We start from the raw sequence: 23,454 nt of genomic DNA on the forward strand, positions 1-23,454 counted from the left end.
ATCACGTAGATCCCCAGCTCTTAATATCGGAGGGCATGCAGTTAATGTGTAGGCAAATGTCACCATGTTAACGATCCTCCAACCAATTTATGGTATATGGTATGGGCATGCGCAATTAATACGAGGTGGAACGCAGAGAGGAATATAGCGCTCCACCGCGAGCAGGCGCACTAGACATCGGGGACAGAAGGAGAATATCCCGTGCGTTCCAGAATCTGGTCTGAGAACAGGAAATACGTAGATAGAGGGTGTCTAAATAACACCCCTTGAGCATTGGTGGGCAGACGCCGCTTGTTCCCGGTGGAACGCAGGGATATTTTCAGCGTTCCATACCGAGCAAGCGCACTCAGATATCCCTGTTGCCGTATGGGAGTCAGCATACGTGACGTAACTTCCGGTCCCGAAACAGGAAGTACACGCGCAGGACGCTCTGGCGGTCCGGTTTAAAAATGAGGTAAATACATCAGTGTTCCTTAGAATTATCAACCATCTAGACACATGGGATCGAGCCTCCTGATGAGCCAGAGGGGCGAAACGCGTTGAGGCTACACAGGGACAAGGCGGATGGCATTCTAACCCCACGATGAGTACCTAATGCGACGTCATAGTATTGTATGATATTCCTTATGGAACTTGACGGTTACGCTGTTTGTGACTCTAAGGGTATGAAATGGAGTGTATTATTTGATCTGGTATAACCAGGGGTGCTGATGATGATATACATCCCAAAGGGGATTTAATCAGAGATTGATAAGCCAATAATCAACTCCATACGCTGGGTCTTTTGATATTATCTAATGAATTATTAATAACCAAGCTTGGTATCTGCCGACATGTATGGGAGTGGCTGTTATCTCATTAAAAACAAGTAGCCCCTACAGATTATCTTGATCTTTTTAGAAAGCCACGCAATTATACAAGTACCAAGTAGCGGGCTGAATTGTAAAATATTTTCTGCCATATGCCTTTGTCCACATATGTTCTATTCTGTTTTTAAATCACGCTGGGGGGTATAGGATTCCCTAGACGTAGGTTGGTCTATGTATAGTCCGTAGGGGTCCTTTAGTACACGATTGTGTGGGTAGAGGGGCCCAAAGTATTTTGAGGGCCTTCTAGGGACCCTAGGGCGAGCCGACGTGGAGCGGGGGCGCCATAACGTTATCCCCTAGGGTGCCAACCCCCGCCGCCAGGCAGACCACAACGTAGATGATTATTAGGGTATTCCTAGTTGTCCTCACTAGCTTTTTTTCACAGTGTTTTTTTTTTGGTGGTGTTTGGTATAGCCACAGGTTGGTGGCCTTTTAAAAAATATATTTAATAAAATTTTGGTTTTTTTTTGAGTAATTTATGATTTTCAAGAACGCCTACTCTAAAAATATTTATTGATTTAAATTTTGCAATAATGAAGGGTTAATGTCACCTTGCTATTGTAAGGTGACATTAAGCCAGATTAATAATGGAGAGGTGTCAATTATGACACCTATCCATTATTAATCCAATAGTAGGGAATGGTTTAAAAACACACACACACACACACACACACACACACATTATTCCAAAGTATTTTAATGAAATAAATACACAGGTTTTTGTAATATTTTATTATTCTGGTAATCCACCTGAAGACCCTCGTCCTGTAAAAAAGTTAAAATAAAAAAAAAACAATATCCCATACCTTCCGTTGTTTTGTAACGTCCCACGATGTAAATCCATCTGAAGGGGTTAACTATTTTTACAAGCAGAAGCTCTGCTAATGCAGCTGTGCTTCTGTCTGTAAAACCCCAGCGAAGGAATGGAATGTAGGTCAATGACCTGTATTTACCTTCAGTTGCAGTGATGCGCCCTCTGCAGGATGTCCTCATATGAACTCGAGCCTGGGAACGTTTCTGAATATTTTCCCACGTAAAATATTACAACAACCTGTGTATTTATTTCATTAAAATACTTTGGAATAATGTGTGTGTGTGTGTGTTTTTTTTAACCATTTCATACTATTGGATTAATAATGGATAGGTGTCATAATTGACGCCTCTCCATTATTAATCTGGCTTAATGTCACCTTACAAAAGCAAGGTGACATTAACCCTTCATTACCCCATATCCCACCGCTATACGGGAATGGGAAGAGAGTGGCCAAGTGCCAGAATAGGCGCATCTTCCAGATGTGCCTTTTCTGGGGTGGTTGGGGGCAGATGTTTTTAGCCGAGGGGGCCAATAACCATGGACCCTCTCCAGGCTATTAATATCTGCCTCAGTCACTGGCTTTACAACTCTGGCGGAGAAAATTGCGCAGGAGCCCTACACCAATTTTTTCCGCGATTTAACCCTTTAATTTAATAGCTAGACAGCCCAAATTTTGCACATACACACTACTAACATTAGTAGTGTGGAATATGCAAAAAAAAGGGATATGACATGGTTTACTGTATGTAAACCATGTCTCAAATCATGTCAGGTTTGGGAAGGAGATAGGAAAAGCGGCAATTGAATTACCGGCTTTTAAGCTACCTAGCGCTGTATGAAATATTAATATATATACATATACCGTATGTGTCTCACTGACATATATATATATATATATATATATACCCCTATTATATGTGTAGACATTCTATCTATTCTATTCTAACCTGTCAGTGTGATTTTACTGCTTTTCTATAGAACACCGGTGCGCATTTCTCGCAAGACACATGCATGGTCCGTGTGTAATCCGTATTGTTCGGGCCCCCATAGACTTTCATTGGCATATTTTTTGCGCAATACGGTGACAAACGCAGCATGCTGCGATTTTCTACGGCCGTAGAAGACCGTATAATACGGATCAGTAAAATACGGCTGATAGGAGCTGGGGCATAGAGAAGCATTGTACCGTATGCAATCTGTATTTTCAGCACCTCTCTTACGTCCGTAAAACATGCTAGTGTGAGGCCGGCCTTAGAGTCCTGGATAGTGCTCCCTTCCTACCTGAGAGTGGGATACCACACCTCTGGATGAGGTGCAGGACCCCAGGGGCGCCCAACAGCAAGCCTCGGAAGTGAAGGAGCGCTATTTAACTTTTGGCAGGCAATTCTGGTCAAAACAGATTGCAGATGCCATGTCACATATGAAGAGCTCCTGAGGTGCTAAAACAGCAAAAACCCTCCCAATGTGACCCCATTTTGGAAATTACAACACTCAAGGAATTTATTAGTGATGGCACCCTGCTGTGAACAATGGGAGCGAGGTACCCTGCTGTGAACGATGGGAGCGAGGCACCCTGCTGAGAATTATGGGAGCGAGGCCCCTGCTGTAAATGATGGGAGCGAGGCATCTTGCTGGGAATGATGAAAGCGAGGCACCCTGCTGTGACTGATGGGAGCGAGGCACCGTGTGAACGATGGGAGTGAGGCACCTTGCTGTGAACGATGGGGGTGAGGCATCCTGCTGTGAACGATGGGAGTGAGGCACCCTGCTGTGAACGATGGGAGCGAGGCACCCTGCTGTGAACAATGGGAGCGAGGCACCCTGCTGTGAACGATGGGAGCGAGGCACCCTGCTGTGAACGATGGGAGCGAGGCACCTTGCTGTGAACGATGGGAGCGAGACACCCTGCTGTAAATAATGGGAGCGAGGCACCTCCTGTGAACGATAGGAACGAGGCACCCCGCTGTGAATGATGGGAGCGGGGCACCCTGCTGTGAACGATGGAAGCGCGGCACCTGCTGTGAAGGATGGGAGCGAGGCACCTGCTGTGAAGGATGGGAGCGAGGCACCCTGCTGTGAAAGATGGTAGAGAGGCACCCTGCTGTGAACAATAGGAGCTAGGCACCCTGCTGTGAATGATAGGAGCAAGGCACCTGCTGTGAAGGATGGGAGCGAGGCACCTGCTGTGAAGGATGGGAGTGAGGCACCCTGCTTTGAAGGATGGGAGCGAGGCACCTGCTGTGAAGGATGGGACCGAGGCACCTGCTGTGAAGGATGGGAGTGAGGCACCCTGCTATGAACGATAGGAGCAAGGCACCTGCTGTAAAGGATGGGAGTGAGGCACCCTGCTTTGAAGGATGGGAGCGAGGCACCTGCTGTGAAGGATGGGACCGAGGCACTTGCTGTGAAGGATGGGAGTGAGGCACCCTGCTGTGAACGATGGGAGCGAGGCACCTGCTGTGAAGGATGGGAGCGAGGCACCTGCTGTGCAAGATGGGAGCGAGGCACCTGCTGTGAACGATGGGAGCGAGGCACCTGCTGTGAAGGATGGGAGTGAGGCACCCTGCTGTGAAGGATAGGAGTGAGGCACCTGCTGTGCATGATGGGAGTGAGGCACCTGCTGTGCATGATGGGAGCGAGGCACCTGCTGTGAAGGATGGGAGCGAGGCACCTGCTGTGCATGATGGGAGCGAGGCACCTGCTGTGAAGGATGGGAGTGAGGCACCTGCTGTGAACGATGGGAGCGAGGCACCTGCTGTGAACGATGGGAGCGAGGCACCTGCTGTGAACGATGGGAGCCAGGCACACTGCTGTTAACGATGGGAGTGAGGCACCTGCTGTGAACGATGGGAGCAAGGCACACTGCTGTTAACGATGGGAGTGAGGCACCTGCTGTGAACGATGGGAGCGAGGCACCTGCTGTGCATGATGGGAGCGAGGCACCCTGCTGTGCATAATGGGAGCGAGGCACCCTGCTGTGAGCGATGGGAGCGAGGCACCCTGCTGTGAGCGATGGGAGCGAGTCACCTGCTGTGCATGGTGGGAGCGAGGCACCTGCTGTGAACGATGGGAGCGTGGCACCCTGCTGTGAAGGATGGAAGCGAGGCACCTGCTGTGAAGGATGGGAGCGAGGCACCTGCTGTGAATGATAGGAGCAAGGCACCTGCTGTGAACGATGGGAGCGAGGCACCTGCTGTGAAGGATGGGAGCGAGGCACCTGCTGTGAAGGATGGGAGCGAGGCATCCTGCTGTGAAAGATGGTAGAGAGGCACTAGAGAGAGTACAAAGGAGGGCAACAAAATTAATAAAGGGGATGGGAGAACTACAATACCCAGATAGATTAGCGAAATTAGGATTATTTAGTCTAGAAAAAAGACGACTGAGGGGCGATCTAATAACCATGTATAAGTATATAAGGGGACAATACAAATATCTCGCTGAGGATCTGTTTATACCAAGGAAGGTGACGGGCACAAGGGGGCATTCTTTGCGTCTGGAGGAGAGAAGGTTTTTCCACCAACATAGAAGAGGATTCTTTACTGTTAGGGCAGTGAGAATCTGGAATTGCTTGCCTGAGGAGGTGGTGATGGCGAACTCAGTCGAGGGGTTCAAGAGAGGCCTGGATGTCTTCCTGGAGCAGAACAATATTGTATCATACAATTAGGTTCTGTAGAAGGACGTAGATCTGGGGATTTATTATGATGGAATATAGGCTGAACTGGATGGACAAATGTCTTTTTTCGGCCTTACTAACTATGTTACTATGTTACTATGTTACCCTGCTGTGAACAATAGGAGCTAGGCACCCTGCTGTGAATGATAGGAGCGAGGCACCTGCTGTGAAGGATGGGAGTGAGGCACCCTGCTTTGAAGGATGGGAGCGAGGCACCTGCTGTGAAGGATGGGACCGAGGCACCTGCTGTGAAGGATGGGAGTGAGGCACCCTGCTGTGAACGATAGGAGCAAGGCACCTGCTGTAAAGGATGGGAGTGAGGCACCCTGCTTTGAAGGATGGGAGCGAGGCACCTGCTGTGAAGGATGGGACCGAGGCACTTGCTGTGAAGGATGGGAGTGAGGCACCCTGCTGTGAACGATGGGAGCGAGGCACCTGCTGTGCTTGATGGGAGCAAGGCACCCTGCTGCGCATGATCAGAGCGAGGCACCTGCTGTGCATGATGGGAGCGAGGCACCTGCTGTGAAGTATGGGAGCGAGGCACCTGCTGTGAAGGATAGGAGCGAGGCACCTGCTGTAAATGATGGGAGCGAGGCATCTTGCTGGGAATGATGGAAGCGAGGCACCCTGCTGTGACTGATGGGAGCGAGGCACCGTGTGAACGATGGGAGTGAGGCACCTTGCTGTGAACGATGGGGGTGAGGCATCCTGCTGTGAACGATGGGAGTGAGGCACCCTGCTGTGAACGATGGGAGCGAGGCACCCTGCTGTGAACAATGGGAGCGAGGCACCCTGCTGTGAACGATGGGAGCGAGGCACCCTGCTGTGAACGATGGGAGCGAGGCACCTTGCTGTGAACGATGGGAGCGAGACACCCTGCTGTAAATAATGGGAGCGAGGCACCTCCTGTGAACGATAGGAACGAGGCACCCCGCTGTGAATGATGGGAGCGGGGCACCCTGCTGTGAACGATGGAAGCGCGGCACCTGCTGTGAAGGATGGGAGCGAGGCACCTGCTGTGAAGGATGGGAGCGAGGCACCCTGCTGTGAAAGATGGTAGAGAGGCACCCTGCTGTGAACAATAGGAGCTAGGCACCCTGCTGTGAATGATAGGAGCAAGGCACCTGCTGTGAAGGATGGGAGCGAGGCACCTGCTGTGAAGGATGGGAGTGAGGCACCCTGCTTTGAAGGATGGGAGCGAGGCACCTGCTGTGAAGGATGGGACCGAGGCACCTGCTGTGAAGGATGGGAGTGAGGCACCCTGCTGTGAACGATAGGAGCAAGGCACCTGCTGTAAAGGATGGGAGTGAGGCACCCTGCTTTGAAGGATGGGAGCGAGGCACCTGCTGTGAAGGATGGGACCGAGGCACTTGCTGTGAAGGATGGGAGTGAGGCACCCTGCTGTGAACGATGGGAGCGAGGCACCTGCTGTGAAGGATGGGAGCGAGGCACCTGCTGTGCAAGATGGGAGCGAGGCACCTGCTGTGAACGATGGGAGCGAGGCACCTGCTGTGAAGGATGGGAGTGAGGCACCCTGCTGTGAAGGATAGGAGTGAGGCACCTGCTGTGCATGATGGGAGTGAGGCACCTGCTGTGCATGATGGGAGCGAGGCACCTGCTGTGAAGGATGGGAGCGAGGCACCTGCTGTGCATGATGGGAGCGAGGCACCTGCTGTGAAGGATGGGAGTGAGGCACCTGCTGTGAACGATGGGAGCGAGGCACCTGCTGTGAACGATGGGAGCGAGGCACCTGCTGTGAACGATGGGAGCCAGGCACACTGCTGTTAACGATGGGAGTGAGGCACCTGCTGTGAACGATGGGAGCAAGGCACACTGCTGTTAACGATGGGAGTGAGGCACCTGCTGTGAACGATGGGAGCGAGGCACCTGCTGTGCATGATGGGAGCGAGGCACCCTGCTGTGCATAATGGGAGCGAGGCACCCTGCTGTGAGCGATGGGAGCGAGGCACCCTGCTGTGAGCGATGGGAGCGAGTCACCTGCTGTGCATGGTGGGAGCGAGGCACCTGCTGTGAACGATGGGAGCGTGGCACCCTGCTGTGAAGGATGGAAGCGAGGCACCTGCTGTGAAGGATGGGAGCGAGGCACCTGCTGTGAATGATAGGAGCAAGGCACCTGCTGTGAACGATGGGAGCGAGGCACCTGCTGTGAAGGATGGGAGCGAGGCACCTGCTGTGAAGGATGGGAGCGAGGCATCCTGCTGTGAAAGATGGTAGAGAGGCACTAGAGAGAGTACAAAGGAGGGCAACAAAATTAATAAAGGGGATGGGAGAACTACAATACCCAGATAGATTAGCGAAATTAGGATTATTTAGTCTAGAAAAAAGACGACTGAGGGGCGATCTAATAACCATGTATAAGTATATAAGGGGACAATACAAATATCTCGCTGAGGATCTGTTTATACCAAGGAAGGTGACGGGCACAAGGGGGCATTCTTTGCGTCTGGAGGAGAGAAGGTTTTTCCACCAACATAGAAGAGGATTCTTTACTGTTAGGGCAGTGAGAATCTGGAATTGCTTGCCTGAGGAGGTGGTGATGGCGAACTCAGTCGAGGGGTTCAAGAGAGGCCTGGATGTCTTCCTGGAGCAGAACAATATTGTATCATACAATTAGGTTCTGTAGAAGGACGTAGATCTGGGGATTTATTATGATGGAATATAGGCTGAACTGGATGGACAAATGTCTTTTTTCGGCCTTACTAACTATGTTACTATGTTACTATGTTACCCTGCTGTGAACAATAGGAGCTAGGCACCCTGCTGTGAATGATAGGAGCGAGGCACCTGCTGTGAAGGATGGGAGTGAGGCACCCTGCTTTGAAGGATGGGAGCGAGGCACCTGCTGTGAAGGATGGGAGTGAGGCACCCTGCTGTGAACGATAGGAGCAAGGCACCTGCTGTAAAGGATGGGAGTGAGGCACCCTGCTTTGAAGGATGGGAGCGAGGCACCTGCTGTGAAGGATGGGACCGAGGCACTTGCTGTGAAGGATGGGAGTGAGGCACCCTGCTGTGAACGATGGGAGCGAGGCACCTGCTGTGCTTGATGGGAGCAAGGCACCCTGCTGCGCATGATCAGAGCGAGGCACCTGCTGTGCATGATGGGAGCGAGGCACCTGCTGTGAAGTATGGGAGCGAGGCACCTGCTGTGAAGGATAGGAGCGAGGCACCTGCTGTAAATGATGGGAGCGAAGCATCTTGCTGGGAATGATGGAAGCGAGGCACCCTGCTGTGACTGATGGGAGCGAGGCACCGTGTGAACGATAGGAGCGAGGCACCTTGCTGTGAATGATGGGGGTGAGGCATCCTGCTCTGAACGATAGGAACGAGGCACCCCGCTGTGAATGATGGGAGCGGGGCACCCTGCTGTGAACGATGGAAGCGAGGCACCTGCTGTGAAGGATGGGAGCGAGGCACCTGCTGTGAAGGATGGGAGCGAGGCACCCTGCTGTGAAAGATGGTAGAGAGGCACCCTGCTGTGAACAATAGGAGCTAGGCACCCTGCTGTGAATGATAGGAGCAAGGCACCTGCTGTGAAGGATGGGAGCGAGGCACCTGCTGTGAAGGATGGGAGTGAGGCACCATGCTTTGAAGGATGGGAGCGAGGCACCTGCTGTGAAGGATGGGACCGAGGCACCCTGCTGTGAAAGATGGTAGAGAGGCACCCTGCTGTGAACAATAGGAGCTAGGCACCCTGCTGTGAATGATAGGAGCAAGGCACCTGCTGTGAAGGATGGGAGCGAGGCACCTGCTGTGAAGGATGGGAGAGAGGCACCTGCTGTGAAGGATGGGACCGAGGCACCCTGCTGTGAAAGATGGTAGAGAGGCACCCTGCTGTGAACAATAGGAGCTAGGCACCCTGCTGTGAATGATAGGAGCAAGGCACCTGCTGTGAAGGATGGGAGCGAGGCACCTGCTGTGAAGGATGGGAGTGAGGCACCATGCTTTGAAGGATGGGAGCGAGGCACCTGCTGTGAAGGATGGGACCGAGGCACCCTGCTGTGAAAGATGGTAGAGAGGCACCCTGCTGTGAACAATAGGAGCTAGGCACCCTGCTGTGAATGATAGGAGCAAGGCACCTGCTGTGAAGGATGGGAGCGAGGCACCTGCTGTGAAGGATGGGAGAGAGGCACCTGCTGTGAAGGATGGGAGCGAGGCACCTGCTGTGAAGGATGGGAGAGAGGCACCTGCTGTGAAGGATGGGAGCGAGGCACCTGCTGTGAAGGATGGGAGTGAGGCACCTGCTGTGAAGGATGGGAGAGAGGCACCTGCTGTGAAGGATGGGAGCGAGGCACCTGCTGTGAAGGATGGGAGAGAGGCACCTGCTGTGAAGGATGGGAGAGAGGCACCTGCTGTGAAGGATGGGAGAGAGGCACCTGCTGTGAAGGATGGGAGAGAGGCACCTGCTGTGAAGGATGGGAGAGAGGCACCTGCTGTGAAGGATGGGAGAGAGGCACCTGCTGTAAAGGATGGGAGTGAGGCACCTGCTTTGAAGGATGGGAGCGAGGCACCTGCTGTGCATGATGGGAGCGAGGCACCTGCTGTGAAGGATGGGAGCGAGGCACCTGCTGTGCATGATGGGAGCGAGGCACCTGCTGTGAAGGATGGGAGCGAGACACCTGCTGTGCATGATGGGAGCGAGGCACCTGCTGTGCATGATGGGAGCGAGGCACCTGCTGTGCATGATGGGAGCGAGGCACCTGCTGTGATATTTTTATTATTATTATAAATTTCTTTTTTTCACCACATAAAACATAAACTTTGCCTGATGTTTGGTTTCTCCGTAATGATAGTGACCTGGAGAATGATGTTGGCGGCAATTTTATTGTAAAATGAATGTTGTAAATAAGAAAAAAAATCTGCCCAATTACGGCTTGGTTAGTTTTTTATTTGTCGTCACACCTGGGAGGTTTTCCTATTTCCAGTACATCCTGTGTTTCCCCCGTGCATCGCTATCCAGCAGCAGCTAGTTCTGCCTTCAGCTCCCGGACTGACGCCGCATCACTCCCTGCACACAGGCCTCCTAGTACTAGTGCTGGCTCACTGGCTCCGGCTCTGCAGCTACACCGCCTGCTTCACAGTCACATGACTCCAGGATGTCACCTGACCATGTGACGTCAGCAGGTCCTTCCCCGGTATGAGCCTACCGCACAATATGGCGGCGCCGTGTGTAGGAGCAGTGACTAGTGGCGATTACTTGTGACCGTTATTGGAGCTGCACGGCTTGCGCTCCGCTGTGTACGCCGGCGCCGACTGATGCTGAGGCCCTGCTGTGCCGCGCCAGTGACAGGTGAGTGCCAAGGCAGCCGGAAGGGGTCACAGCACCTCAGAGCCCAGTGTGGGGGGCACTGCTCTCAGCAGCTCGGGGCCTTCCTGCTACTTATCAGGGAACATAGGCTCCTAAACTACCGCCTTAAAGGGATAGTCCACTAATAAGACAGCCCTATCTGACCGTCCCTAAGGTGCTACCTAAACAAATCTGTCCTCCACTGTCAGCCCTGTGCCCGCGCACGTCCCCTTATACAAACACCATGATGTGACCGCTGCAGCCTTCACTCTCCCATCAGGCGGCAGCGGTCATGTGACATTGTGCATGTAAGGACCACTGTGTTTTTATAGTGGACTGGACTCCCCCCCCCCCCCCCCTTTAATGCCCTCGTGCACTTTAGAGAAATATCTCCTGCTGATTTCAACAAGAAGGGGCCAAGTATCTCTGGGGGTCAGCCGTCACCTCTCCGGGGGTCAGCCGTCACCTCTCCGGGGGTCAGCCGTCACCTCTCCGGGGGTCAGCCGTCACCTCTCCGGGGGAGATTTGGGTGTAAAACGGGTGTTGGATTTGCTTTGTTCTCCGGAGGAGTCACCAGCGGCTCATTCTCTATTGGAAACACATTCATGCTCAGCTTAACTGAGTGTCCACGTGTACGGGGTCAGCGGTGTAGCTCTGTCACTGAAGGTGTACCACCATCTTTAATGGAAGCTTTGGTTCCCAGGAGTCGGCTTGCTTACCTGTACCTGCCCATGATGCCAGTGACTGGCCTGCTTACCTGTACCTGCCCATGATGCCAGTAACTAGCCTGCTTACCTGTACCTGCCCATGATGCCAGAGACTATTGTTATTTATTTATATAGCACCATTAATTCCATGGTGTTGTACATGAGAAAGGGTTACATACGGGGTTATAGATATCGTTTACAGTACACAAATTTCCGATGACAGACTGGTACAGAGGGGAGAGGACCCTGTCCTTGCGGACTTACATTACTTACCCTCACCTGCCCATGATGCCAGAGACTGGTCTGCTTACCTGCACCTGCCCATGATGCCAGTGACTGGCCTGCTTACCTGCACCTGCCCATGATGCCAGTGACTGGCCTGCTTACCTGCACCTGCCCATGATGCCAGTGACTGGCCTGCTTACCTGCACCTGCCCATGATGCCAGTGACTGGCCTGCTTACCTGCACCTGCCCATGATGCCAGTGACTGGCCTGCTTACCTGCACCTGCCCATGATGCCAGTGACTGGCCTGCTTACCTGCACCTGCCCATGATGCCAGTGACTGGCCTGCTTACCTGCACCTGCCCATGATGCCAGTGACTGGCCTGCTTACCTGCACCTGCCCATGATGCCAGTGACTGGCCTGCTTACCTGCACCTGCCCATGATGCCAGTGACTGGCCTGCTTACCTGCACCTGCCCATGATGCCAGTGACTGGCCTGCTTACCTGCACCTGCCCATGATGCCAGTGACTGGCCTGCTTACCTGCACCTGCCCATGATGCCAGTGACTGGCCTGCTTACCTGCACCTGCCCATGATGCCAGTGACTGGCCTGCTTACCTGCACCTGCCCATGATGCCAGTGACTGGCCTGCTTACCCTCACCTGCCCATGATGCCAGTGACTGGCCTGCTTACCCTCACCTGCCCATGATGCCAGTGACTGGCCTGCTTACCCTCACCTGCCCATGATGCCAGTGACTGGCCTGCTTACAGTGCTGCAGAATGTGCTTGTGCTGTATAAGCAATGGCCCCCAGCCTGTGTGTATGAGTGAAGTGGCTCTGCCCTGATAGAACGTGTTGTATATCCTCTACCTATAAAGGATTGTTTCTCGCTCGGGGGTGGAGGTCTGATCTGTGTATGGCGGCCATGGCTCACACAGCACAAACCTTCATGTTCTATTTCCATTTTGTGGCCCAGTGCCCATGCGGTTGTGTATTTCATCTTGTCACTGCTGTAGCGTCACATTCATTGTGCAATACTTACTATGTGACAGTATGGTGCAAGAGCACGAGCTAACCCTATATTGGTACACTTGCCAGAAAAAGTAAGTGCACCCTTTGGGATTTCCTAGATTTCTGCATTTACCTCTAGTAAAGTGTGACGTGATTGTTAGCAATAGAAAAACTCAAACTAAACTGACAACACACGATAATCTTTCAGTGTAAATGCATCTCTAATATCTACAGTGCACAGAGAAAGTTAGTGCACCCCAGAAATGAACCCCTTCATGAGTAGGCAATTTCTTTTGTTTGTTTTTCTTCCCGTCTGTTTTTGAGCATTTTGTCCCTTTCCCCCTCTTCATCTTACAAGAACCATAACTTTTTATTTTTCCATTGACATATCCGTGAGGGTTTTCTTTTTTTATGGGGGATTAGTTACAGTTTTACATGTTTCTGTTAATTTTTACTATACATTATACTGTACAGTGCAAAAAAAAAAAAGTACTTTCAGTGTCAGCGTCGGACTGGAGCACCTTGGGCCCACCCGAGAAAATCATTCTTGAGGACCACTATGTATCTACATAGAAATAAATACAAGATGACCAATTGTGTGGTAAAATACGCTAATATCAGGGTATAATATAAGGTAGTACACGTCTTAATTATGTAGCAGGGGTTGGGGTAGAATCATAGAGGGGTAGCCCCCTCATAAAATATAATGTAGTTTCCCTCATAGAATATAATGTAGCCCCCCTCATATAACATAATGCAGCCCCCTCTCATATAACATAATGCAGCCCCCTCTCATATAACATAATACAACCCCCTCAATTATAACGCAGTCCCCACCATAGAATATAATGTAGCACGCTCACAGGGTATAATGCAGCCCCCCTCCTATAGTATAATGCAGCCCACCACAGAATATAATGCTGCCCCCATAGAGTATACTATAGCCCCCTCATAGGGCATAATGCTGCCCCCCTCATATAGTATATTATAGCCCACCAGAATATAATGCAGTCCCGAGAGAATAATGCAGCCCCCATAGAGTATACTGTAGCCCCCTCATATAGTATGATGTAGCTCCCCAGAATAAAATGTAGTCCCCCACAGAATATACTGTAGCCCCCTCATAAAGTATAAGGCAGCCTCTCTCCACCCCCATCATTGCCCTCATCACCACCTCCATCATTGCCTTCTCCCCCACCACCCATCACTGCCTATTCCACCACCTCCATCATCGCCTCCTCTCCCACCACTATCATTGTCCATTTCATCACCTCTATTATTGCCTCCCCCACCATCATTGCCTATCACCTCCATCATTGCCTCCCCCCACCATCATTGCCTATCACCTCCATCATTGCCTCCCCTCACCATCATTGCCCATCAGCTGCATCATTGCCTCCCCCTACCATCGTTGCCCATCAGCTGCATCATTGCCTCCCCCACCATTGTTGCCCATCAGCTGCATCATTGCCTCCCCCCACCATTGTTGCCCATCACCTCCATCATTGCCTCCCACCACCATCGTTGCCCATCACCTCCATCATTGCCTCCCACCACCATCGTTGCCCATCACCTCCATCATTGCCTCCCACCACCATCGTTGCCCATCACCTCCATCATTGCCTCCCACCACCATCGTTGCCCATCACCTCCATCATTGCCTCCCACCACCATCGTTGCCCGTCACCTCGATCATTGCCTCCCACCACCATCGTTGCCCATCACTTTCATCATTGCCCATCAGCTGTATCATTGCCTCCCCCCACAAATATCATTGTCCTTCACCACCAACACACACACACACACACACACACACACGCAGGCACACAGACGCACAGCTCGCCTCCCTGCAGCAGCAGCTCTTCCCGGCAGCCTCTTCCTCGCCGGTAGCTTTCTACTAAGACAGCGCACTGGATGATAATGTCACCCAGCTGGGCTGTCTCAGACAGGAAGCAGGACACCGAGATGTGCTGCGCTGTGTGCCTGCGTGTGTGTGGTGGGGCTTTACATGCGGGCAGTGTTAGTTGCGGCTAACGCTGCCCTCTATTAAAGAGAAATGGTATTTACGCCATAGAGGCGTGGGGAAGCGTGAATATTCATTTTGCTTTAGCAGCGGGGACAGGAGCCTGTCTCCAGCTGCTACTAGGCTGGCACAGGGCGGCCCCCTTGACTCAGGGGCCCCATAGCCACTGGCTGGGGGCACCTGGAGCAGTGGGGGCCCTAGGCAGTTGCAGGTCAGTATGCCAGCAGGTGTCAGTGCCTGGGCCCACCGAAGTATCCTCCAGCTCTCCAGTGGGCCAGTCCAAGCCTATTAAGTGTTTTAAAACACCATTGCTTTCCTTTTTTTTTTTTTTTTTTTTCTGTTCATGTTTTATAAAGCAAAGGTTTGTATCACCACTATTTGAGACCCGTGACCCTTTTGTTTTATCGTTGATGTACCTCTGTGAGCTGACGTTTTTTTTGTTTGTTTTTTCATACCATTCTGGGATACCATTCTCGGGTACATATGATGATTTGATCACTTGTTATTGCATTTTTTAGGGAGATGCGGAAAATTAAAAAACATCCAAGAATTCTGACGGCCAGGTTTAGTTGTGGCCAAAAGTATTGACACCCCTGCAATTCTGTCAGGTAATACTCAGTTTCTTCCTGAAAATGATTGCAATCACAAATTCTTTGGTATTATTATCTTCATTTAATTTGTCTTAAATGAAAAAACACAAAAATGATTGTCCTAAAGCCAAATTGCATATAATTCCACACCAAACATAAAAAAGGGGGTGGACAGTATTGGCACTGTTCGAAAAATCATGTGACGCTTCTCTAATTTGTGTAATTAACAGCACCTGTAACTTACCTGTGGCACCTAACAGGTGTTGGCAATAACTAAATCACACTTGCAGTCAGTTGACATGGATTAAAGTTGACTCAACCTCTGTCCTGTGTCCTTGTGTGGACCACATTGAGCATGGAGAAAAGAAAGAAGACCAAAGAACTGTCTGAGGACTTGAGAAACCAAATTGTGAGGAAGCATGAGCAATCCCAAGGCTACAAGTCCATCTCCAAAGACCTGAATGTTCCTGTGTCTACCGTGCATAGTGTCATCAAGAAGTTTAAAGCCCATGGCACTGTGGCTAACCTCCCTAGATGTGGACGGAAAAGAAAAATTGACAAGAGATTTCAACGCAAGATTGTGCGGATGTTGGATAAAGAACCTCAACTAACATCCAAACAAGTTCAAGCTGCCCTGCAGTCCGAGGGTACAACAGTGTCAACCCGTACTATCCGTCGGCATCTGAATGAAAAGGGACTGTATGGTAGGAGACCCAGGAAGACCCCACTTCTTACCCCAAGACATAAAAATGCCAGGCTGGAGTTTGTCAAAACTTACCTGAAAAAGCTTAAAACGTTTTGGAAGAATGTTCACTGGTCAGATGAGACAAAAGTAGAGCTGTTTGGGCAAAGGCATCAACATAGAGTTTACAGGAGAAAAAAAGAGGCATTCAAAGAAAAGAACATGGTCCCTATAGTCAAAGATGGTGAAGGTTCCCTGATGTTTTGGGGTTGCTTTGCTGCCTCTGGCACTGGACTGCTTGACCGTGTGCATGGCATTATGAAGTCTGAAGAATACCAACAAATTTTGCAGCATAATGTAGGGCCCAGTGTGAGAAAGCTGGGTCTCCCTCGGAGGTCATGAGTCTTCCAGCATGACAATGACCCAAAACACTTCAAAAAGCACTTGAAAATGGTTTGAGAGAAACCACTGGAGACTTCCAAGATGGCTAGCAATGAGTCCAGACCTGAATCCCATAGAACACCTATGGAGAGATCTAAAAATGGCAGTTTGGAGAAGGCACCCTTCAAATATCAGGGACCTGGAGCAGTTTGCCAAAGAAGAATGGTCTAAAATTCCAGCAGAGCATTGTAAGAAACTCATTGATGGTTACCGGAAGCGGTTGGTCGCAGTTATTTTGGCTAAAGGTTGTGCAACCAAGTATTAGGCTGAGGGTGCCAATATTTTTGTCTGGCCCATTTTGGGAGTTTTGTGTGAAATGATCAATGTTTTGCTTCATTCTCTTTTGTGTTTTTTTCATTTAAGACATATTAAATGAAGATAATACCAAATAATTAGTGATTGCAATCATTTTCAGGAAGAAACTGAGTATTATCTGACAGAATTGCAGGTGTGTCAATACTTTTGGCCACAACTGTATATAAAATATAACCTTATCAACTCCTATAGGTTAGTACCTCATATATCTCATCTTGTGTATCCTCCTTGTCTTGCGGTGGATACAGCGACATATGATACTCGGCACATACCTAGTTTGGGTCACAGTATACCTGATTGCAGGTCACTGACCACCTACGCTCTGGGCTACACCCTTTAGCTGATCTTTGGCTACTGTTTGTGTTCTACTCACACTAGCATCTAAAAAGTAACCCTAGTACACTGATGAAAGTCTATCACAACCGAAACCTTTGTAACTAGTGGCTACTGTATGTATTAAGTTTTTATTTTTGCAGCAAAAATCCCTGAGTGTGCCCGTATTTGATACTTGGCTATAAGATTTGGGAACCTACTGTGTGGCACCTCCAAGTTTGGCTGTGCTAACATTTATTCCTATACTAAACCTGAGATGTGACCTGCTACTATTTCACATGTCGGGTCATTAACCTGTAGATGCCCTTTAGTAATAATTGCCTCTGCCAATTGTATTTTGAAGTTGTAAATAAGAGTTGCGCAATGAAGAGGCAATTTGTATCATTCCTCTCTGCAAATGTGTTTCAGGCCATGAATATGCCTGGGGTGTCTCCCGCAGGTTCTGCCACAGCCTCTCACAGCTTTCAGGACTGAGACTTGGTAACTTCAAAATTCAATTTTTGTTTTTATCCTGCACTTACGGAGTTTGCAGAAAGACAAACTTTGTACATCTCTTTGGGTGTTATTAGTTATATTGTGTTTATCTATAAATGATATTTGGGTAATAGTAAAACTGAATTGTATTAGTAATCAATGCAGAAATAAAGGTGGTTTGGGGTAAGCTGGACCGCAGAGTGAAGGCAAAAGGGCCAACAAGTGCTAAGCATCTCTGGGAACTCCTTCAAGATTGTTGGAAGACCATTCCTGGTGACTACCTCTTGAAGCTCATCAAGAGAATGTCAAGAGTGTGCAAAGCAGTCATCAAAGCAAGAGGTGGCTACTTTGAAGAACCTAGAATATAAGACCTATGTTCAGTTGTTTCACCCTTTGAGTATATAATTCCGTGTGTGTTAATTAATAGTTTCGATGCCTTCAGTGTGAATGTACAATTTTCATAGTCATGAAAATACAGAAAAATCTTTATATGAGAGGTGTGTCCAAACTTTTGGCCTATGTGTGTGTATGTATGTATGTATGTGTATATATATATATATATGTATGTGTGTGTGTATGTATAATATATATGTGTCTAAGGGTCACTTCCGTCTTTCTGTCTGTCACGGATATTCATTGGTCGCGGCCTCTGTCTGTCATGGAAATCCAAGTCGCTGATGGGTCGTGGCAAAACAGCCACGACCAATCAGCGACGGGCACAGTCCGGAAGAAAATGGCCGCTCCTTACTCCCCGCAGTCAGTGCCCGGCGCCCACATACTCCCCTCCCATCACCGCTCACACAGGGTTAATGCCGGCGGTAACAGACCGCGTTATGCCGCGGGTATCGCACTCTGTAACCGCTGCTATTAACCCAGTGTGTCCCCAACTTTTTACTATTGATGCTGCCTATGCAGAACCAATAGTAAAAAAATGTAATGTTAAAAATAATAAAAAAAACAAAAAACCTGCTATTCTCACCCTCCGTAGTCTGCCGAGCCGCTTGCGCCTGCCGCCATCTTCCATTCCCGGCGATGCATTGCGAAATTACCCAGAAGACTTAGCGGTCTCGCGAGACCGCTAAGTCATCTGGGTAATTTTGCAATGCATCCTGGGAATGGAAGATGGCAGCAGCCGAGCGCGTATCGCCGGCGCTTCGGTGGATCCCAGGGGGTGAGTATATAACTATTTTTTATTTTAATTATTTTTTTAACAGGGATATGGTGCCCACACTGCTATATACTACGTGGGCTGTGTTAGATACCGTGTGGCTGCTATATACTACATAGGCAGTGTTATATAATATGTGGGCTGTGTTATATAGTAAGTGGTCACTGTTATATACTGCATGGGCAGTGTTATATACTACGTGGCTGCTATATACTGCGTGGGCTGTGCTATCTATCCATCCCCAATTCTAACGCATCGGGAATTCTAGAATATGCATGTCCACGTAGTATATTGCCCAGCCACGGAGTATACAGACTTTAAATAAAAAATAAACATATACTCACCCTCCGTTGAAGTCCTGGCCCTGTGTGCGGTGCACGTGGCAGCTTCCGGTCCCAGGGTTGGTATGGGCGCAGCACCTGTGATGACATTGCGGTCACATGACCGTGACGTCATGGTAGGTCCTTGTCGCATACCATCCTTGCCACCGGAACCTGCCGCTTGCATGGAGCGGTTACTGGAGCGTCGCGAGGAGCGGGAAAGGCACCGGAATGTGAGTATATGATGATTTTTTAATTATTTTTAACATTAGATCTTTTTACTATTGAGGCTGCATAGGCAGCTTCAATAGTAAAATAGTAGGTCACACAGGGTTAATAGCAAGCGTTAATGGAGTGTGTTACACCGTGGCATAACGCGGTACATTAGTGCTGTCATTAACCCTTTGTGAGCGCTGACTGGAGGGGAGTATGGAGCGGCCACTGACTGCAGGGAGGAAGGAGCGGCCATGTTGCAGCCGGACTGTGCCCGTCACTGATTGGTCATGGCAAAATGCCCACAACCAATCAGCGACTTGGATTCTATGACAGAGGCTGCGACCCAATGAATATCCGGGACAGACAGAAAGACGGAAGTGACCCTTAGACAAATATATATAGATATATATATAGATATATAGATGGTGGCCCGATTCTAACGCATTGGGTATTCCAGAATATGCATGTCCACGTAGTATATTGCCCAGCCGCATAGTATATAGCAGAGCCCCGTAGTATATTGCCCAGCACAGAGCCACGTAGTATAGAGACTTAAAAAAAAAATATAAACATATACTCACCTTCCGAAGGCCTGCTATACTCACCATCCGCCACCTTTTCCGCTCCTCGCGACGCTCCCGGGACCGCTCCATTGCAAGCGGCAACTTCCGGTCCCAGGGCGGGTGTGAGCAGGACCTATGATGACGTCACGGTCACATGACCGTGACGTCACGGCAGGTCCTTGTCGCACACCAGCCCTGGGACCGGAAGCTGCCGCTTGCAATGGAGCGGTCGCGAGGAGCGGGAAAGGCGGCGGATGTGAGTATAGCAGGTCTTCAGGTTTTTTGTTTATTATTTTTAACATGACATATTTTTACTATTGATGCTGCATAGGCAGCATCAATAGTAAATAGTTGGGGACACACAGGGTTAATAGCAGCGGTAACGGAGTGCGTTACACCGTGGGCCGTTACCGCTGCCATTAACCCTGTGTGAGCGGTGAGTGGAGGGGATTATGGAGCGGGCGCCGGGCAGTGAGAGTAGGGGAGGGACTAATCGGACTGTGCCCTTCGCTGATTGGTCGCAGCAGCCATGACAGGCAGCTGGTGAGACCATTCAGCGAATGAATAACCGTGACAGAAAGACAGACAGACAAAAGTGACCCTTAGACAATTATATAGTAGATATATATATATATACGGTACATAATTTTTTTTTTTTTTTTTTTACAAATGTTCTTTAATTATTTTTCTGCTGTTTTTTTTCCTATTAGGACTTTAACTTGCAATTTCATGTGCACAAAAGTTCGATTGCCACCTATCTACACCCCGTAATCAAGTGACGAGATGGAGGGGGGATACATGAACACCAGTCTTCAAGGCCTGATCAAATTGGTTATTCTCTGGAGCCGGATGTGTGTACGACCCGACTTATCTGTTGCATGGAGCATTCTCGGCACCTGAGCCTGCTCCATGTAGAGATAGCTAATGGCCGTGTACATGTACGACAGCCATTGCTATGGGGTTAAGCTATGCATCACTGTCCTCCCAACCAGTGCCTCTGGAGTCACATGTCTCCCCAGCTGTTGTAAGCTCCTGATTATATTGTGTCACAACATTGCTAGAACTTAGTACATGGATCAAAACCATATGACTGTCACTTCACACCCAAGTAGGGATTATGTCCCTTTGTCATATCTTTAAAGGGTTAAGGGTTAGGCCTGCTCAGCTCACTTCCACTTACCACCAATGCCTGCTATCACCACCTGTCCCACTTGTCTCTCCAAATTGAAGTGACTGTATGACACAGCTAAATGTTGTTTTTCTTTTTAGATGCAAGTCTTCGTTTTTGTGTCAAAATGGACAAGATTTTGGAAGGTTTAGTGACCTCTTCTCATCCTTTAAACCTGAAGAAAGTTATTGTCAAAAAGGTTGTTGAATCTGCTGAGAACTCAATCAATGAGGAGCAATGCAAAGCTATGTTCACCTTGACCACCCGATTGGTATTGGAGGGTGAGGACTGTTTTCAGAAGCAAGTCGGGCACCAGGTTTTGGAAGCATATGCAAGATATCACCGTGCAGAATTTGAGAACTTTTTCAATAGAAATTTTGTCCTAACACTCTTACAAGAAGGTTATGGGTCCTTAGATCGTAAGGATGTAGGCATTATTGACTACATTCACAGTGCACTCAAGTTGATCATGAGTTGTCCTTCAGTTCTGGACATCTTTGCTGTCCTCCAAGTTGAAGTTCTGAGGATTGTTTGTGAAAGACCAGAGCCATTATTGTGTGCTAGGTTAAGTGAGCTTCTAAGTGACTTTGTACAATGTGTCCCAAAAGGTAAAATGTCCATATCCTTCTGCCAGCAGCTAGTTAGGACCATTGGACATTTTCAATGTATTTCAACACTGGAGAAGGAATTAAGGGAATATGTTTCTCAAGTCACCAAAGTTAGTAGCTTGCTGCAGAATATCTGGAAGGCTGAGCCATGCACTTTACTGCCTTCCCTACAAGAAGTGTTTGCCATTATTTCTTCTACAGGTGAGTCAAGATATGTGAAGATCTGATCTGTAGACCTTTTTGGCCAGTTAGCAAAATCTGTGATGATGCGCATGTGACCTGCTTACACTTTTATGCTATCAAGCAGTCAGATCTGTTGGTGTGGTACATTGCATATACACCCTGGGCGATACTTCCTGGCACGGTACAGGTGCCCCAACTACTGTTCTGGCCAGTTCGTATACAACGTCAGAAGGTCTCACCATGCAAGAGAATGAGTGTAGGTACACTTAAGCCTTCAACTTATTCTTGGCTACCAGCTCTTATATTTACACCTACGGGTAGTTTTGTGGCATGAAGCTACACTACAAAATACAGAAAAATGCAATAAATGAATAAAACCATGTAAAACTTGACATCATAGAGGGAAGACTTCTCCTTCAGGATCCCTGTCTATAGCTTGCAGCCTCATGATGCTGTTCCCCGTATGAAGCAGACCCACTCCAATCATCTGTCCAGTCCTCTTAAAGAGATTCTGTCAATATGTGTTTGCCACCTTATCTGAGAGCAGCATCATGTACAGACAGAGACCCGGATTTATGTTACTTCCTTGGCTGCTAAGTCTAGTTTTGATAAAACCTCCTGTAGGAGACTATCACTAGAGGACTTATAAATCTTCCGGTAGTCCCCCATATTCATGAGCTCTGTATCGCCCCACCCTCAGCACTGATTGGCAGCTTTCTGCTTATGCACAGTGTACACCGGCTATACAGAGCACAGTATTAAAGAACTGGTGGATCCGCAAAGACTCCGCAACGTGTGCACATACCCTAAGTGGCACATCCCTAGAATCAGGGTCTCTGCCCCTATATTATGTTGCTCTCAGATGAGGTAGCAATAACCTGATGACAAATTATTTTTAAATCAAAAGAGGATTTGGTACCAGGGTAAAAGTGGGCAATTTTTACTCTTATTTTATTCCCACTACTCCCCTGAGTGTTCGGTTTTAAAAAGAAGCTGTCGCCAGTTTTGTCACATAACAACTAAAACTATGACCTAATTTGCCCTATTGCATGCACACTTACGATTTCGGCTCTGCCCAGTAGGATAAAGCATAGTGCGCAGGCGCGAGCCGCTATTTCTGTGCGCAGGCGCAAGGTTTCACCCGGCTATGTGGACGACGTGAGGTGTCATCCAAGTCAATTTAAAGAAGGAAGGGCGAGCAGCAGTCAGAGGGAGTGGCCCGAAACCATATCCAGCGGATGGACTGACCCGATTTCCATACAGCAAGGGAGAACTTACAAAGGTTTTAGGGGGATGTACAGGGGAGTCGGGGGGGGGGGGGTTGGGGGGATGTTATGAAAACATTTATGGAATGCAGCACAGGCGCTGAAGAAAGTCATGGTTTTAGTTGTTACGATAAAACTGACGACCAGTTTCCTTCGTTTTTTTTTTTTTTTTTTAAATTTATCACACAGTTAAAGAGAAATGGACCTTTTTATTTAAGGTGCCTTCATACTGAACGATATCGCTAGCGATCCGTGACGTTGCAGCGTCCTGGCTAGTGATATCGTTCAGTTTGACAGGCAGCGATCTGGATCCTGCTGTGCCATCGTTGGTCGGTGCAGAAAGTCCAGAACTTTATTTCGTCGCTGGACTCCCTGCAGACATCGCTGAATCGGCGTGTGTGACGCCGATTCAGCGATGTCTTCACTGGTAACCAGGGTAAACATTGGGTTACTAAGCGCAGGGCCGCGCTTAGTAACCCGATGTTTACCCTGGTTACCAG

General features: G+C 49.2%; 1 protein-coding gene across 1 annotated transcript in view; it reads left to right on the forward strand.

Moving 5' to 3' along the window:
• Positions 1-10,487: 10,487 nt before the first annotated feature.
• The window catches only part of USP38 (ubiquitin specific peptidase 38), an 85,916-nt gene continuing 72,949 nt past the window's right edge, over positions 10,488-23,454 (forward strand). Inside the window, exons 1-2 of the mRNA XM_069744004.1 lie at positions 10,488-10,664; positions 21,000-21,707. Coding sequence (XP_069600105.1) covers positions 10,631-10,664; positions 21,000-21,707 — 742 coding nt within the window. The 5' untranslated portion in view covers positions 10,488-10,630. The remainder of the gene's footprint in view (positions 10,665-20,999; positions 21,708-23,454) is intronic.

The sequence above is a fragment of the Ranitomeya imitator genome, chromosome 1 (assembly GCF_032444005.1).
Source record: "Ranitomeya imitator isolate aRanImi1 chromosome 1, aRanImi1.pri, whole genome shotgun sequence".
Classification (NCBI taxonomy): Eukaryota; Metazoa; Chordata; class Amphibia; order Anura; family Dendrobatidae; genus Ranitomeya; species Ranitomeya imitator.